The following is an 18,955-nucleotide window of genomic DNA, read 5'->3' on the forward strand; positions in this document are numbered from 1 at the left end:
ATTATAATTTAAATGGCGTGCTTCATGTGGCAGTTTTACTACATGAACAGCGAAAATGTAGTAAGCCACGAACATTTTTTGCTTTCTGCATTTTGTGGCGGTCGACAGCGAGAAAAATTTCTTAGGTGTTTGAAATTATGTGTAAAACTTCTTGTAAGTCTCTAAGTCCTCTCATTCTCAAATAGTGGATAACTAAAGTATGGGTACTGTCGTGTCGCGGGCTACACTGCTTTTTCATCCTCACTGCCATTCCTTTCATAGGCTGGTGGTTCTTTACTCCACCAACCTCAAGAGGAGGGTTTGGTCTCATCAGCGCCAGACATAAATGTCGGACCTTGCTAATCAACCGTATGCATAAAACTATCAACAAAGACACATCGAGCTTAATAAAGAACTTAATGCTAAATTGGAAGCCATGCAGTATAATGCCACCCATTAACGTGAAAGACGATTGCTGTTTATGAAGTAAAAATTCACGCAGTGGACACCAAATGCAAAAGCTACTCCTTATGTTTCTGATCTAGACTGCCATAAAAATGCGAAGAAATTGTTAATCAGAACTCAGGGAGAAGTTGTAGTCTAATTCACAATCGATTTATTGCTTTTAAACAAGACAAGACAACAAAATTATTAAAGAAACTTCATACAAAAAATATTTATTCAACAAAAGCCTTACTAAAATGGGATCTATGGTGGCGAAAGTGATCTGCTGGGGATCGACACACGACACTAACCAGAACACTACTCGCCTTATCTCACTTCATACACGTGAATCCAGGTTATGGCATCAAATTACGCCACCACCGACCATCTATATTCTACCATACAAAAAAAGGAAAAATATGGTTCGAAAGGACAGGGTGCTGAGAAATAGATATTATAGCCCTACTTCGTAGCAGCGAATACTTTACCATACTACTGCTCAAGGCGCCACACTACGATGCGTTCGCCGACTGAAGTCACGGACGGCGGCAACCTGTTATTAAATGCGTGTTCCCGAAAAATGCAAGTACGCGGTCTTGCGTTCGGTTAATTCAGAATGCAGGTACTTCCCTAAGAGCCTCTGAAACCCCGACGGATTCCAGTGTGCAGGTGGTCCCGTTTGCTGGTCTGCCAAACCAATTTGACTCCGTGCCACGACTGTGCGTGTCGGACTAAGCACAAATAAGTACACCCAAGCGTCACTCGTTGTGACCGTGATGATATATGCAGTACCTCTGACGGTTCAGAAGGTGACTGGCACAGGCTCTAAGTCGCGCCCCAGTACAAGACACAAGTCTCACCGTTTAGGTAGAAACCTGCAGTTCTTTACTAGCGAAGTGCCAGTACAAGAGACTTGTACAAGAGTCGATCTCCCTTTCTGTGTGTTGCCTTCTCAGCTCGGTTCCGAAAGAACATCTCTTTTTTTTTGACTTCCCCCAATTTCACATAAGCCAATTACGAGCTGGAGCTCGGCATTCTAAGCTCAGTGAATGGTCTTTGCACTGCAAACCGATTTGACCAATCAGAGACTTAAAGTTAATTGGCAGAAAACGGAAAAAAATTCAGCTTTATGGCCTCTTTCCCACATGTTTGCCGTGTCTTTTGCTAACACAACACAGGGTGGAAGCACAGCCCTCCATAAACAGCTTGTTCTCTCCCCTGTTGCGTCCATTTCAAAGTTTGCAAAGAACAGCCATAAACTAGCAATGACAAAACATGTTTTGAAACAGAGTCTGCATGTCTGGGCGCCAGTTTTCCTGTCCCACGGACATTTGCAGAGCGTTTACATTTCTTTTGGCAGCTTGCTCGCTAACAAGGCCTACAATGCGCTGTCGGCGACCTTTTGGCTATCTAATAGACGCGCGCTGCTGCAACTTGAGATCCATATTGTGTACAGTAAACACGCACGTACGCTTTCCCTGCTTCCATCCAACTGTGTAGCACCAGCCGACTGACGCGTGTGGTATTACGTCAGCCAAGGTCAGACCTTTTCGGTACTGCCAACACCAATCTCAAGCGCGGGCGCATTAAAATGCAAAAAAAAAAAAAAAAAATTTCCGGTTATTTTTGACACCCCCTTCTACTGTTGTGTTGAACTGTCAAAGGAAGAACAAATAAAAATTAAGTACACAAATAAAAATAAAGAAATATCGTTATGTGAAATTTTCTTGAAGGTATGGGTTTGTTTGCAGCATGATTAATCCAGAATAGATATAAGTAAGTGTCAGAATGCTTCTAAGAGTCACTGTACTCACACTTTGCATATCGAAGTGGAGGACGCTGGCGAGGTAGAGGGGCAGTGAGGAGATGTAGATATAGAAGGTCCAGTCGAAGGTCACCATGATGGCGATGAGGGCCCACAGCGCCGGGGTCGTCAGCACGCTCTTCCACGGCACGGGCAGTCGCTTCTGCAACGTAACGACACGCACGGTGGAGAATGTCTCTTCCGTGAACATGAGAAACAGCTGCGGAGCATGCTCGTCGCTTTCCTAAGGGCGGAGAGTTGCATATAAAATACAGGCATGCAAATTGTAGTATAAAAGCACTGCAGTGTGAAATCGAAGATGAACGAGGACGTAACATCCTGTGCATCTGCACACAAGTCCAGGAGATAGAACCGGTTCTAAAGAACCACCCGTTTCACACATTTCTGGTCAAAATCGACTACTCAAAGTGCGTGCGCCTTGCGTGCCTGCGAGTAAATCAGCAACCAACCACGACGCGAGTGTACATCGGCAACCTACCAAGAGTCGAGTACGTATATAGCGTCAATGATCTATGGATTGTGCCGAGTATGGAGTTCTAAATTTCCGAGTATGATGCACGCTGCGCATGCGCAGAGAGACCCCATGTGGGAGCATCAGCTAACGTCTGAAATTATAACCTATTCTGGTCGAGTTACTCCCATTATAGCAACTAATTTTGTGCTTCCGTGTCTTCTTAATCTTTATTATGTTTTTTGTTTTGTTCTCGTAGCACATTGAAAAGTTACAGGATGTCCTGGCATTTTTTCCTACCAACGTCCTCCTACAAGAGAGACGAAATATCTGAAAGCAGAAAGTATTTACGTTTTACAGAGAAAATGCAAAAATAAGAATGTAAACAGATAGCACTGTTTTAATGAAAATTATCTGAATGGGGAAGAAGTCAGAGTGCTGGACAAGAAAAATAATTTTCGGTTGTTATTTGGCGCACAACAAGAAAGCAACATACAAAGGATAAAGCAAAAAGCCATTATTTACTGCTTTCTACGTACTGTCTGACGTGTTTGCAAGTACATGTTTTCTCGAGCGAATACATGCATATGTTCTGAAATGTTTGGATGACACTATTCCTATTCCTTCAGTTCTCAGGAGTGTAGAGAATTTTCCACACGACCGTTGACAAGAACTTCCGCTATGAATTCTGTGCTGGTGATCAATAAACTCTATTGTCATTGCTTGTTCCTACTTCTGGTTACTGTATTTCGATTTTTTCGTGCGCACGACAGTCTCTCACAACCTCGCTTTCACCAATCACAAGTCAAACTGCACAACAGACAGCTCTCACAACCACCCGCAATTTTGGCGCTGACGTAAAACGGAAATGGCCACTCGGAACAGACAAGACTCACAATCAGTACGGGAAGACAAAGCCAGGGGCGCTGCAAGAGATGAACTTGTCTCGACTAGTTAACTGAGACGATAAAGTCGATCGTGTAGAAGGATTATAACAGATTCGTCGCGGCTGTAGCTGAAGCGACAGAAGACGTCACAATAAGAAGAGATAGAAACGGCAATCAGTTTTCTCGAGGAGTAACGGTAGCTCATGCTTTGAGAAGAAGTCCATTGTGCTCAGTGTTTTATAGTGCTTCATACTCTCTCTGTTAGTGCCTGACCATCAGTGTTTGTCCAGGGTGAGCACAAAGTCTTGCCATGATTATAAAAATTATTACAGAATAACGGTTTGACATAATAATTTACATTTGATGCCGTTACATAGGTTAGTGTTACTAGTTTTTTTAAGACCACTTACGGCCGCGCGGGATTAGCCGAGCGGTCTTAGGCGCTGCAGTCATGGACTGTGCGGCTGATACCGGCGGAGGTTAGAGTCCTCCCTCGGGCATGGGTGTATGTGTTTGCCCTTAGGATAATTTAGGTTAAGTAGTGTGTAAGCTTAGGGACTGATGACCTTAGCAGTTAAGTCCCATAAGATTTCACACACATTTGAACATTTTTAAGACCACTTACGTTAGTAAACCTCAACGTGTGCTCCCTTGGTAGCTCGGAGAATGTCGAGGCGGTATTTAAGTTCCCGCCTTGTGTTTCGTAATATGTGTTTTGTCACAGTACCCACAGCAGCTTGTATCCTAGCCACCAGTTCGTCGACGTCAGCAACTGGTGTGACGAAGACTCTGCCCTTGACATAGCCCCAGAAAAAAAAGTCAAGGGGCGTAATGTCTGGAGAGCGGGGTGGCCAGGGTGTTGGTGCGTTCCTTCCAATCCACCGATCCGGAAATGTTTAAATGTTTCATCCATCAAATCATGCACTATCAAAGCCCAGTGTGTGTGTGTGTGTGTGTGTGTGTGTGTGTGTGTGTGTGTGTGTGTGTGTGTGGGGGGGGGGGGGGGGGGGTCCATCTTGCTGGAAAATTATCCATGGTTGATATTCTTCTAACTGTGGGGCAATGCTAGCGGTAACGGATTTTTCCGCGAAGAAAACCGGTCCAAAAATTTGTTATGCATGAGGCCGCACCAAACATTCACTTTTTCGCTGTCTCGCTGTAACTGTACAGTAGCATGTGGAGAATCTGAACCCCATATACGAACATTATGCCTATTTACCATTCCACTGACATGAAAGGTGGATTCATCGGTAAAGCATATGCGATTTAAGTAATCGTTAGCGCCATCAATCCTATTGAGAAGCTCAGTTGCCAATTCAGCACGTGTCAGCAAATCATTCGGTTGCAAAGGACAGCACGATTTGCACTTTGTAAGCATGCAATCTAAGCCTTTCATGGAGAATCTTCACCACACTGCTTGTGGTATTTGAAGTTCACGTGATGCTTGACGAGTTGATTTAGACGGACTCCGTTGAAAGGATTGCCGAACTCGATCAACAGCTGCATGAGTCACACGAGGCTGCCACTTTAAGGACGATCTTCAACGCTGCCTGTTTCGCTAAACTTTGCATACCATCGCTTTACTGATTTAACGTCAGGAGGACTGCGTCCATAAGAAGCCCGAAATTTACGCTGAACACTGATAGGCGATTTCGGTTCGTGAAACCAAAGCACACATCGCGCTTTCTCCTGCTTCGACGCCATTTCGCCAGCAACTAACGTGACCTAACAGACCGTGTTGTGGAGCACTAGCGCCATCTATTGGTCACAACAACTACTAACACTAACCTAAGTAACGGCATCAAATGTAACGTATTTTGTCAAACGGTTATGCTGTTATAAATTTTTGTAATCAGGGCAAGACTTTGTGCTCACCCTGTATATCGAAGTGCTGGATGCCGGTATCTCTCAGCTTGCAAATGTTTGAAGAATGCTGTAGCAAACTTCCTGAAGCTACTGACTGAATAATACTTTTGCTATTGGTTTCATCAGCCTGATCATCAGACGGACACTTTAAATTCATTTTAGCGCAATACTGGCACTGACCGAGCAAAAATCAGTCATCATTCACGGAATCACAGTTACTGTAAATATGCGCTTTCCCAAACAGTTTAATGCAGAGGATATGACGCAGTCCTGGCAGATTAAAGCTATGTGCGAGACCGGAACGCAGTCCCTTTTTTCTTTTCCTTTATTTCATTTCGTTCGTTGTTTTTTGACACCCGTTAAAGTTCATCGTTGATCTATTCACTCAGTTTTTTTTATTACAGATGGCAGCTAACCCTCTGACCGAACACGCTGAGCTACGGCGTCAGTGATGCGGGGACCTACACCTTTCGCGGGCAAGTGCTATATCGACAGAGCTACCCAAGCACGACTCACAAACCGCCCTCAAAGCTTCACTTCCAAGCTTTCGTCATAAGCGGGTACGTCCAGAATCACTATGCAGACTGAATCCGATCTCATCCTAGAAGAGTTCGCGACCCAACCCCTAATTGGTCCAGGCCATAGGCTCTTGACATCATCACAGATCTTTTAACACGCTGCATTCAACAGTCTACGTTATTTTACCACCGTACTGCTTCCCCATCTGCCTCTTTCCAGTGGTCCATTCAGCTCGGACGTCATTTTTAGGGTTCCGTATCTCAACCTGTAATAACGGAACGTTTTTACAGGTTGAGATACGGAACCTTCGTAGGATTGCTTTCTTGTCCGTCCGCGTTTATCTCTGCCTGTCTGTCCGACGGTTAAGAACTCTTCTTCTCAGGGATGGGTAGAGGTAACAAGTTTCAAATTCATGTCACATATTGCCGGCCTGTGTGGCCGAGCGGTTCTAGGTGCTTCAGTCTAGAACCGCGCGACCGCTACGGTCGCAGGTTCGAATCCTGCCTCGGGCTTGGATGTATGTGATGTCCTTAGGTTAGTTAGGTTTAAGTAGTTCTAAGTTCTAGGGGACTAATGACCTCAGGTGTTAAGTCCCATAGTGCTCAGACCCATGTCACATATTGAGATCAATGGTCGTTTGGTAGCGCAAAAAGCTTCTAAGTCAATTCAATCAACAGATACGGCCATTTATGTCACATACACTGGAGAGCCAAAGAAGCTGATATACCTGCCTAGTATCGTGTAGGGTACCCGGGACCACGCAGAAGTGCCACAACAAGACCGGTATGGACTCGAAAACTGTCTGAAGTAGTGTTGGACGGAAATGGCACCATGAATCCCGCAGAACTGTCCATAAATCCGTAAGAGTAGGAGGAGCTGGAGGTCTCTTCTGAACAGCACGTTGCAAGCCATCCCAGATATGCTCAACAGTGTTCATGTCTAGGGAGTTTGGTGGGCAGCGGAAATGTTATACTCAGATGGGTGTTCCTGGAGCCACTGTGTAGCAATTTTGGACGTGTAGAGTGTTGCATTGTTCTGCTGGAATTGTCCAAGTCCGTCGGAATGGACAATGGACATGAATGGATCCAGGTGATAAGACAGGATGCTTACGTACGTGTCACCTGTCAGAGACGTATCTAGACGTATCGGGGTACCCGTATCATTGCAACTGCACTCGCCCCACACCATTACAGAGCCTCTACCAGCTTGAACAGTCACCTGCTGACATGCAGGGCCCATGGATTTATGACGCTGTCTCCATACTCGTACAGGACCTGCAATATCGTACATATCGATGATATTTCGTTGAATGGTTCGCACGGTGACTCTTGTTGGTAGCCCAGCAATGAAATCTGCAATAATCTGGGGAAGGGTTGCACTTCTGTCGCATTGATCGATTATCTTCATTCGTCGTTGGCCCCGTTCTTGTAGGATCTTTTTCCGGCCGCAGCGATGTCGGAGATTTGATGTTTTACCGGATTCCTGATATTCACGATACATTCGTGAAATAGCCGTACGGGAAAATCCCCACTTCATTGCTACCTCTGTGTCCTACCGCTTGTGCGGTGACTATAACACTATGTGCTAACTCCCTTATCCTTGATAACTTGCCATTATAGCAGCAATAGCTGATGTAACAGCTGCGCCAGACACTTGTCTAATATAGGCGTTGCCGACCGCAGCACCGTACTCTGCCTGTTTACATATATCTGTATTTGAATACGCATGCCCCTACCAGTTTCTTTGGCGCTTCAGTGTATTTTGATACTCGAAAACTCAGTTGTCAGAACCTGTAGGTTACTTCCCGCTGATCTAGAATCATGAAATTTGGCAAGAAGCAAGGTTTGACACTAAAACTAAAGGAAGAAAGTCCGAAAATAGTTGATTTGTAAATGTATAACACGAAAAAGTTTTTTCTAGAATCATAAAAGAAGGTTGCATACATGGAAGAATCCTGGAGATACTAGAAGGTATCAGATAGAATATATAATGGGAAGACAGAGATTTAGGAACCAGGTTTAAAACTGTAAGACATTTCCAGGGGCCGATTTGGACTCTGACCACAATCTATTGGTTATGGACTGTAGATTAAAACTGAAGAAACTGTAAAAATGTGGGAATTTAAGGAGATGGGACCTGGATAAACTGAAAGAACCAGAGGTTGTACAGAGTTTCAGGGAGAGCGTAAGGGAACGATTGACAGGAATAGGGGAAAGAAATACAGTAGAACAAGAATGGGTAGCTCTGAGGGATGAAGTAGTGAAGGCAACAGAAGATCAAGTAGGTAAAAAGACAAGGGCTAGTAGAAATCCTTGGGTAACAGAAGAAATATTGAATTTAATTGATGAAAGGAGAAAATATAAAAATCAGTAAATGAATCAGGAAAAAAGGAATACAAACGTCTCAAAATGAGATATACAGGAAGTCAAAATATCTAAGCAGGGATGGCTAGAGAACAAATGTAAGGATGTAGAGGCTTATCTCACTAGGGGTAAGATAGATACTGCCTACAGGAAAATTAAAGAGACCTTTGGAGAAAAGAGAACCACTTGTATGAATATCAAGAGCTCAGATGGAAACCCAGTTCTAAGCAAAGAAAGGAAAGCAGAAAGGTGGAAGGAATATATAGAGGGTCTATACAAGGGCTATGTACTTGAGGACAATATTATGGAAATGGAAGAGGATGTAGATGAAGATGAAATGGGAGATGTGATACTGCGTGAAGAGTTTGACAGAGCACTAAAAGACCTGAGTCGAAACAAGGCCCTGGGAGTAGACAACATTCCATTAGAACTACTGACGGCCTTGGGAGAGACAGTCCTGACAAAACTCTACCATCTGGTGAGCAAGACGTATGAGACAGGCGAAATACCCTAATACTTCAAGAAGAATGTAATAATTGCAATCCCAAAGAAAGCAGGTGTTGACAGATGTGAAAAATACCGAACTATCAGTTTGATAAGTCACAGCTGCAAAATACTAACACGAATTCTTTACAGACGAATGGAAAAACTGGTTGAAGCCAACCTCGGGGAAGATCAGTTTGGATTCCGTAGAAATTTTGGAACACGTGAGGCAATACTGACCTTACGACTTATCTTAGAAGAAAGATTAAGGAAAGGTAAACCTACGTTTCTAGCATTTGTAGACTTAGAGAAAGCTTTAGATAATGTTGACTGGAATACTCTCTTTCAAATTCTAAAGGTGGCAGGGGTAAAATACAGGGAGCGTAAAGCTATTTACAATTTGTACAGAAACCAGATGGCAGTTATAAGAGTCGAGGGACATGAAAGGGAAGCAGTGGTTGGGAAGGGAGTGAGACAGGGCTGTAGCCTCTCCCCGTTGCTATTCAGTCTGTATATTGAGCAAGCAGTAAAGGAAACGAAAGAAAAGTTCGGAGTAGGTATTAAAATCCATGGAGAAGAAATAAAAACTTTGAGGATCGCCGATGACATTGTAATTCTGTCAGAGATAGCAAAGGACTTGAAGAGCAGTTGAAAGGAATGGACAGTGTCTTGAAAGGAGGATATAAGATGAACATCAATAAAAGCAAAAGGAGGATAATGGAATGTAGTCGAATTAAGTCGGGCGATGCTAAGGGAATTAGATTAGGAAATGAGACACTTAAGGTAGTAAAGGAGTTTTGCTATTTGGGGAACAAAATAACTGATAATGGTCGCAGTAGAGAGGATATAAAATGTAGACTGGCAATAGCAAGGAAAGCATTTCTGAAGAAGAGATATTTGTTAACACCGAGTATAGATTTAAGTGTCAGGAAGTCGTTTCTGAAAGTATTTGTATGGAGTGTAGCCATGTATGGAAGTGAAACATGGACGATAAGTAGTTTGGACAAGAAGAGAATCGAAGCTTTCGAAATGTGGTGCTACAAAAGAATGCTGAAGATTAGATGGGTCGGTCACATAACTAATAAGGAGGTAGTGAATAGAATTGGGGAGAAGAGGAGTTTGTGGCACAACTTGACAAGAAGAAGGGACCGGTTGGAAGGACATGTTTTGAGGCATCAAGGGATCACATATTTAGCACTGGAGGGCAGCGTGGAGGGTAAAAATCGTAGAGGGAGACCAAGAGATGAATACACTAAGCAGATTCAGAAGGATGTAGGTTGCTGTTAGTATTGGGAGATGAAGAAGCTTGCACAGGATAGAGTAGCATGGAGAGCTGCATCAAACCAGTCTCAGGACTGAAGACCACAACAACAACAACAACAACAACAACAACGCGAAAAAATATTTTTAGCATTTTTATCCTTCCCTCTGTTTGTCTGTCCGTCTGTTAATACACGTTTTTCTCTTGAACAGGCTGCTGTATCAAATTCAAATTTATGTCAGCTACTGAGGTTTATTATCCCTTGGCAGGGTAAATCATTTAAGCTTCTAGGTCAATGCGATCTGAAGATTCGGCCATTTATGTTACTGATTTTGATACTTGCGACCTCTTCATCGGAGTCTATAGGATACTTTTCGTTGGTCTAAACTCACGAAATTCGGCAGGAAAAAAAAATGGCTCTGAGCACTATGTGACTTAACTGCTGAGGTCATCAGTCCCCTAGAACTTAGAACTACTTAAACGTAACTAACCAAAGGACATCACACACATCCATGCCCGAGGCAGGATTCGAACCTGCGACCGTAGCGGTCGCGTGGTTCCAGACTGTAGCGCTTAGAACCGCTCGGCCACTCCGGTCGGCTTCGGCAGAAAGCAAGGTTCTTACAGTACAAGTAAAGAAAAAATCTGAAAACTGTAATTATATCTCATGAAAATATCCTTTTGCCATTCGAACATACATCGCATTCATGATACATCGAAGGCATTGTAGACGAACACTACAGCATGCGAATATAAATTGGAGTCATGTTTCAGTAAGCAAAAAAAGACAGATTTTATTAAATCTTGTCTCTCTACGTATATAAACTGCAATTCTCTGCGCTTTCCTTTGTATGTGTGAGCGCTAGTCTACGGACTTACTGTAGAGATTTTCATACGGTCAGAGAATTGCTGGGACCAATGTCTTTCCAGTCCAGTATCGATATAGGTCTGCACGTTATCGACACCTTCTTGAAACCGTGTGGAAACCACAGTTTTCATGCAAGATCTTCTTAATTCAAAGTTCCAGAACGTTTAACCTCTAGAGGTTTTTCCACGTGCATAGCCTGCAGGGTTTCCTGATATGAATGTATGTGACTTTTGGCTTGGGGAATATCTAAACGAACGTGTTCGATCTCTACCTGATCTGAAGGCAACTGTAGATCATGTCGTTTTAGAGGTGCAGTATCTTTTCGACGTCTCAAGTGCTCATTTTGATCAAGTTGTGTAAGCTGTGGTTAATAACAAAATCAACATTATGCTTTTATCACTCGCCCGTACTTCGTAAAGTACTCGTAGTGAGCTACAATAATGGTTTGGCGCCTGCTTATTCATGCACACTTCTGATGGGTCCATCGTCGTTCGCCGGTACAACTAAGTTAATATGTTATTCTCATTTCCATTTTTTCTCCTATTTTTGAATTTGTGAAATTATTATTAACCTCCTATCAGTACAATTAGTGTTTACGATATGGCCGGAGAAGCATAGCGGTGTTAAAATAGTAAATATTAATTAACAACGTTGTATGTGATTCCCGGCTGTCTATTCGGAACTCCAGCATGGTACAGTCACATCTACCACCCGCGTTTCCACGCACTGGAACCGTCTACTGCAAAACTTAATGCACGGCACTCTCTCCCTTCCTTCCTGCTTCTGGTGTTTGTGTCCGACTGATAGCAAGTAGACGTAAAATATAAATGTAATGTGGGCGAGAAGTGCGGCAGAAACTCCACAGCGGACTGCTTGATTTGTTACCAATAGGTTTGATTGACACGCGAGTATTACGGAGACGCTTCGGGAACGCAAATACGAACCGCTGGAAGTAAGGCGACGTCATTTTTTAGGAAGGCGATTGAGAAAATTTAAAGAACCGGCATTTGAAGCTAGCTGCAGTACCATCAAACTGCTGCGAACTTACAGTTCGCCCAAGGGTCACGAAAATCAGGTAATAGTAGCGCAGAGTCGTACACATATTCGTTTTTCCACTCGCTCTGTTTGCGAGTGGAAAAGGAAAAGGAGTCTCTAGTAGTGGTACAAGGTACCTTCCGCCGCGCACCGTATGGTGGCTTGCGGTATACGTATGTAGATGTAGATGTATTTGACCTTTTCTGCCCATGCCATGTTCCTAATCCATTAGGAACATGGCACCTGGTGGCCAAAACTGGAACTATTTTTTTTCCAGTGTAAACCGGATCCGCGTGAACGCGTTTGTATATCTAGCATGTTTCGCTGCCAAATGATAATTACTGCCCACACTGGACATCTGTGAGTACCTGCACTTCAGTTGTAACCATCCGGTAGCATTAACTACACTACTGGCAATTAAAATTGGTACACCAAGAAAAAATGCAGATGATAAACGGGTATTCATTGGACAAATATATTATACTAGAACTGACATGTGATCACATTTTCACGCAATTTGGGTGCATAAATCCTGAGAAATCAGTACCCGGAACAACCACCTCTGGCCATAATAACGGCCTTGATACGCCTGGGCATTGAGTCAAACAGATCTTGGATGGCGTGTGCAGGTACAGCTGCCTATGCAGCTTCAACACGATACCACAGTTCATCAAGAGTAGTGACTGGCGTATTGTGATGAGCCAGTTGCTCAGTCACCATTCACCAGACTTTTCAGTTGGTGAGAGATCTGGAGAATGTGCCGGCCAGGGCAGCAGTCGAACATTTTCTGTATCCAGAAAGGCCCGTACAGGACCTGCAACATGTGGTGGTGCATTATCCTGCTGAAATGTAGAGTTTCGCAGGGATCGAATGAAGGGTAGAGCCACGGGTCGTAACACATTTGAAATGAAAAGTCCACTGTTCAAAGTGCCGTCAGTGCGAACAAGAGGTGACCGAGACGTGTAACCAATGACACCCCAAATCATCACGCCGGGTGATACGCCACTATGGCGATGATGCATACACGCTTCCAATGTGTGTTCACCGCGATGTCGCCAAACATGGATACGACCATCATGATGCTGTAAACAGAACCTGGATTCATCAAAAAAAAAAAAAGAAAAAAAAAGACATTTTTCCATTCGTGCACCCAGGTTTGTCGTTGAGGTGCTCCTGTCTGTGATGCAGCTTCAAGGGTAACCGCAACCACGGTCTCCGAGCTGATAGTCCATGCTGCTGCAAACGTCGTCGAACTGTTCGTGCAGATGGTTGTTGTCTTGCAAACGTCCGCATCTGTTGACTCAGGGATCGAGACGTGGCTGCACGATCCGTTACAGCCATGCGGATAAGATGTCTGTCATCTCGACTGCTACTGATACGAGGCCGTTGGGATCCAGCACGGCGTTCCGTATTACCCTCCTGAACCCACCGATTCCATATTCTGTGAACAGTCATTGGATCTCGTCCAACGCGAGCAGCAATGTCGTGATACGGCAAACCGCAATCGCGATAGGCTACAATCCGACCTCGATCAAAGTCGGAAAAGTGATGGTACTCCTTACACTAGGCATGACAACAACGTTTCACCAGGCAACGCCGGTCAACTGCTGCTTGTGTTTGCGAAATCGGTTGGAAACTTTGCTCATGTCAGCACGTTGTAGGTGTCGCCACACGTTGTGTGAATGCTCTGAAAAGCTAATCATTTGCATATCACAGCCTCTTCTTCCTGTCGGTTAAATTTCGCGTATGTAGCACGTCATCTTCGTGGTGTAGCAATTTTAATGGCCAGTAATGTAATAAGCGAAGAGAAATGTGTGACCCATCCTGTGTGCAGCTAGCGAGCTTTTGCGATTAATGTCGCTGCAGCCGGCGTTACCTTGTTGATGGGCAGGACGTAGGCCTCTATGTAGCAGCGCTCGGCAGGGTCGATGCTTGGATGCTTGGCCGGCGAGTCGGCGACCAGCAGGAACCAGGGGACGCACCAGAGCAGGCCGACGGCGCCGAAGGAGTAGAAGGCGAGTGGCCAGCCGCCGGCCATCTCGCACATGGCGCCCGTCAGCGCCATGGACGCGATGATGCCGACGTACATCCCTGCCGGGGAACGCAACCAATAAGAGGTACTCTGACAGGGTGACCACACGTAACAGTACAGGCTACTGGTATAGACAAGCGTATTCAAATACAGAGGCATGTAAACAAGCAGAACACGGCGCTGCGGTCGGCAACGCCTATATAACACAACAACTGTCTGGCACAATTGTTAGCTACTGCTGCTACAGTGGCAGGTTTTCAAGGTTGAAGTGAGTTAGAACGTGGTGTTATAGTCGGCGCACGAGCGATAGGACACAGTATCTCAGAGGAAGCGATGAAGTGGAGATTTTACCGTACGTACATTTCACGAGGGTACCTTGAATATCAGGAACCTTGTAAAAGTCAAATCTCTGACATCGCTGCGTCCGGAAAAAGATCCTGCAAGATCGGGACCAACGACGACTAAAGAGGATCGTTCCCGCAAATTGCTGCAGATTCCAATGCAGGGCCGTCAGCAAGTGTCAGCGTACGAACCATTCAACGAAACATCATCGATATTGGCTTTCGGAGCCGAAGACGCACCTGTGTACCTTTGATGACTGCACGACACAAAGCTTTATTCCTCGCCTGGGCCCGTCAAGACCGACGTTGGACTGTTGACGACTGGAAACATGTTGCCTGGTCGAACGAGTCTCGTTTCATATTGTGTCGATCGGATGGCAGTGTACGGGTGTGGAGACAACTTATGAGTCCATGGACCCTGCATGTCAGCAGGTGGAGGCTCTGTAATGGCGTGGGGCGTGTACAGCTTAAGTGATATGGGATCCCTGATACGTCTTGATACGACTCCGACTCCGGCAAAACATCATATCTCCGACATTGCTGCGGCCGGAAAAAGACCCTGCAGGAACGGGATCAACAACTGAAGAGAGTTGTTCAACATGACAGAAGTGCAGCCCTTTCCCAAGTTGCTCCAGATTTCAATGCTAGGCCGTCAACAAGTGTCAGCATGCGAACCATTCAGCGAAACATCATGGATATGAGGTTTTGGAGCCGAAGGTCAACTCGCGTACTCTTGATGGCTGCAAGACACAAATCTTTATGCCTCACCTGGGCCCATCAACACTGACATTGGACTGTCGATGACAGGAAACATGTTGTCTGGTCGGAAGAGTCTCGTTTCAAATTGTATCAAGCGGATGAACGTGTAAGGGTATGGAGACAACCTCGTGAATCCTCATGAATGCATGTCAGCAGGACTCAGTTCAAACTGGTGGAGGATCTGTAACTGTGGGGCGTGTGCAGTTGTAGTAATAGGGGACCCCATGAGACGTCTAGATACGACTCTGCCTGGTCAAACACGCGCAAGCATCCTGTCTGATCACCTGCATCGATTCGTGTCCACTGCGGACTTGATGAATTCCAGTAGGACTATGCGACACCCCACACGTCCAGAATTGCTACAGAGTGGCTCCAGGAACACTCTTCTGAGTTTAAACACTTCCGCTAGCCGCCAAACTCCCCAGATATGAACGTTATTGAGCATATCAGGGATGTCTTGCAATGTGCTGTTCAAAAGAGTTCTCGACCGCCTGGTACTCTTACTGATTTATGGACAGCACTGCAGGATTCATGGTGTCAGTTCCCTCCAGTACTACTTCAGACATTAGTCGAGTTCATGCGACGTCGTGTTGCGGGACTTGTACGTGCTCGCGGGGTCCTACACAATATTAGGCAGGTGTACCAGTTTCTTTGGCTCTTCAGTGTGTATTACCAAGTGCTAAAACGGGCACAGGAGCTAATGGTCCAGTTGTAGGTTGCCTATCTAATAACAAACATCTGACTTGCTCTATTTCATACAATTATTAACCGAACTTAAAGATTTATTATGTGTAATGGAACTGAACAATAGATCATATTTCGCCACTTAGAGTACTTGTCGATACAGTTAAGAAAGGATTACCCGATACACTTTATAAATATACTAAAAGAACAAGAAAAAAATCGATGCACCACGAAGGAATTATCCTAATGGGGGCGGAAATCAATACACGTGATGTAAATCTACAGACAAACAAATGATTACAATATCAGAAAAATTGGATGATTTAATCAAGAGAAAGAGCTTTACAAATTGAGCAAGTCAGTAACGTGTTGGCCCACCTCTGGCCCCTTATACAACCGGTCATTCGGGTTGGTAAGCAGTGATAAAGTTGTTGGATGGCCTGAAGAATGTCGTGCCAAATTATGTCCAACTGGCGCGTTAGATCGTCAAAATATCGAGTTGGTTGGAAGGCCGTGCGCATAATGTTCATAACATCCTCAACTGGGGAGACGTTTGGCGACGTTGCTTACGAAGGCAAGGTTTGGCAAGTGAAATGTAGGCCCAGGATGGCTTGCAATGAAGGGCAACAAAACGGGGCGTAGAAAATCGTCGAGGTACAGCCGTGCTGTAAGGATGTCGCGGATGACAACGGAAGGGGTCCTGCTGTGAATAGACATTGCAGTCCAGGTCACCACTCCTGGTTGTTGAGCCGAATGGTGGATGGCAGTCATGTTGACATCCAACCACTGTCCGGAGCGTCTTCGGGCAGGTCTTCAGTGGCCGAAGACAATTCTACTCCAGTCAATGACAGTACACACCGAAGACTTCTCTGGAGCCGCCCGGGACAGCGGTGTGATACTACTGTGACTGTCGCCCACCATTTATTTTTGTAGCAGGACCACTTTAGATGTGATCCTACGCCCTTACAGCACAGGGTACCTCGACGATATCTTACGCCCGCCTTGTTGTCCGTCATGGCAAGCCATCTTGGGCTTACATTTCAGCAAGATAATTACCCCTGCACACGGTGAGAGTTTCTGCTGATTATCTTCGTCTTTACCAGAGCCTATCTTGGCGAGCAAGGCCGATGGATCTGTCCCCAGTTGAGAACGTGTGGAGCATTATGGGCGTGGCTTTCCAACAAGCTCCAGATTTTGATGATCTAACGTGCCAATTGTACAGATTTTTCCACCAACTCATGCAATCAGTGAAAGCTGAATAACTGTTGTATAAGAGCCAGAGATGGATCAACGCGTTATTCACTCGCTCAGTTTGAGAAACTTTTTTTCTCTTGAATAAATCATACAGTTTTCCTGAAATTATAATTATTTCTTTCTCTGCACATGTGCATCACATCTAACGATTTCCGTCCAATTCGGATAATTTCTTCGTGGTGTGTCGTCTTTTTGTCATGTCTTACATTGTATACTATACAATACAAACATATTCAAAATTGTTATTATGTCACATTTCGTATATTTTAAGTAACGTGAGTAATATGACTTTTATAATTTTTCAAGTAACTTAAGTGTTTTTCATATATTGAATTTATTTCGAAATTTGTTTATATAACGTTATTTATGTTTGAAATTATCAACACTAAACATTGTTAATAATGAACTTTCCGAATAACTTAACGAAAGATTGTTAATAAGATAGCCATTTTTCATACAAAATATTTTCTTAAATGTATAAACTATCTTTGATCCTCTTGGTTAGTAGTTGGAAGTCGTTGCTGGTAGGAGTGAGACGTAATTTTTGCCGTATACTGCCAAGTATTTCAATTCTGATTTTATGATTTTTATTCTTGGAAGCCAATTCAAATGCTTCTGCATGATGAAAATAGAGAGTGTAATTTCGCGTTGTGTTATTGTTTTACTTGGATAAACTTGTTTTGAAGAGAAGGTATAATTTTTGATTTGTGGAACCGTTGTGACCATTTATAAAGAAGTTCCGAGTTTGAAGACAACCTGGAAAGATTAACAGTTACTGTACATGAAGTGAAAGCAGTAAGTCAGCAGATAAATGTATTTTAACCAGGCGGTGTTCGTGTCTGGATGGTACTACCCAGACGTAACTTATTCTTTCAGCGAGCCACGTTTTTCCTCGAGCACCGACAGGAAACAGATGAAGAGTTGAATTTTTATTGTGTGACCTTCTTTCTCATTCATTTTGGCTGCACTACACTGGCGATGTCTCTGCTACAATGGAGTATTTCATTTTAAACAACAGCTAAAGTGATTTTTAAAGTTCATAAATTTAATTGTTTCTTATTTATGGATTCTTCCAGTACTTCTTGGTAGAAAAATTCCATATTTAAGGTTGAATAACAAGTACAATGTTTTTGTTCTACTGATTATTGTTTCTTTCAGACTACTTCCAGCTTATTAGGCCTTCATCAGGAAACGACTGACTAGCGTCTGAGAGGAAGACTAGTTCTTACGTAACTAAACATTTAAGAAGAGATTCAATCATTTGCATAGAGTATTTTCATCAAACTTCTTTCTTACTGTTTACATTATGTATTATACCAAGGACAAATGTCAACAGGCCAATGCTCGTCCACACGTGGGGTGCGTCTCTCTATGGACAGTATGCGATGTGTTGAGGTTTTCCGGTGGTGTGCAAAAGTCCTAAGTCTGTCCCCGATAGAACACTTGTGGCATCAGATCCGACTGGCCTCAGGAAAGATACAGTGGCTTTATAACGCCGTTCCTAACCGAATCAGTGCATGGATCCATGCCAACAGCGGATGCAATGTCGTACTGACAAGTGGGCTCTCGCTGCCAAGTCCTTTGTAAATCTGATTCGATTTTATAGTCACTGAAATGACACAACATACCCTAAACCACTAAAATTTCATTTCGTTTCCTCTTCCCCTTCGGAATAGTTCACTTCTTTTTGTCAGCCAGTGTATCTAAAATTCGTCGTGCGCTTGTGACCTCATGTTTCTCTGTATTCCATTGGTTGAAAGCTAGGATTTAAAATTGATAAACTGCAAACAGTATTGAGCTGTAGGTATGGGGTGGCGCCGGTTCTAATTTAAGCAAGCTTAAAATTGCACTTCGTAGGTAAGGAACAATGATCCCGAAGATAACGATATTTTATTAGGCAGTTC

The 18,955-nt window shown here is 44.0% G+C and overlaps 2 protein-coding genes across 2 annotated transcripts in view; both read right to left on the reverse strand.

The window, feature by feature from the left end:
• The window catches only part of LOC124710740 (sialin-like), a 66,714-nt gene that overhangs the window by 32,471 nt on the left and 15,288 nt on the right, over positions 1-18,955 (reverse strand). The window contains exons 2-3 of the mRNA XM_047240950.1: positions 13,858-14,072; positions 2,238-2,390 (exon numbers count right to left, since the gene is read on the reverse strand). Of these exons, the coding sequence (XP_047096906.1) occupies positions 2,238-2,390; positions 13,858-14,070 (366 nt within the window). The 5' untranslated portion in view covers positions 14,071-14,072. The remainder of the gene's footprint in view (positions 1-2,237; positions 2,391-13,857; positions 14,073-18,955) is intronic.
• LOC124778661 (uncharacterized transporter slc-17.2-like) overlaps positions 17,916-18,955 on the reverse strand; it is a 45,515-nt gene continuing 44,475 nt past the window's right edge. Inside the window, exon 3 of the mRNA XM_047253659.1 lies at positions 17,916-18,038. Within this exon, the coding sequence (XP_047109615.1) occupies positions 17,916-18,038 (123 nt within the window). The remainder of the gene's footprint in view (positions 18,039-18,955) is intronic.

The sequence above is a fragment of the Schistocerca piceifrons genome, chromosome 1 (genome assembly GCF_021461385.2).
Source record: "Schistocerca piceifrons isolate TAMUIC-IGC-003096 chromosome 1, iqSchPice1.1, whole genome shotgun sequence".
Classification (NCBI taxonomy): domain Eukaryota; kingdom Metazoa; phylum Arthropoda; class Insecta; order Orthoptera; family Acrididae; genus Schistocerca; species Schistocerca piceifrons.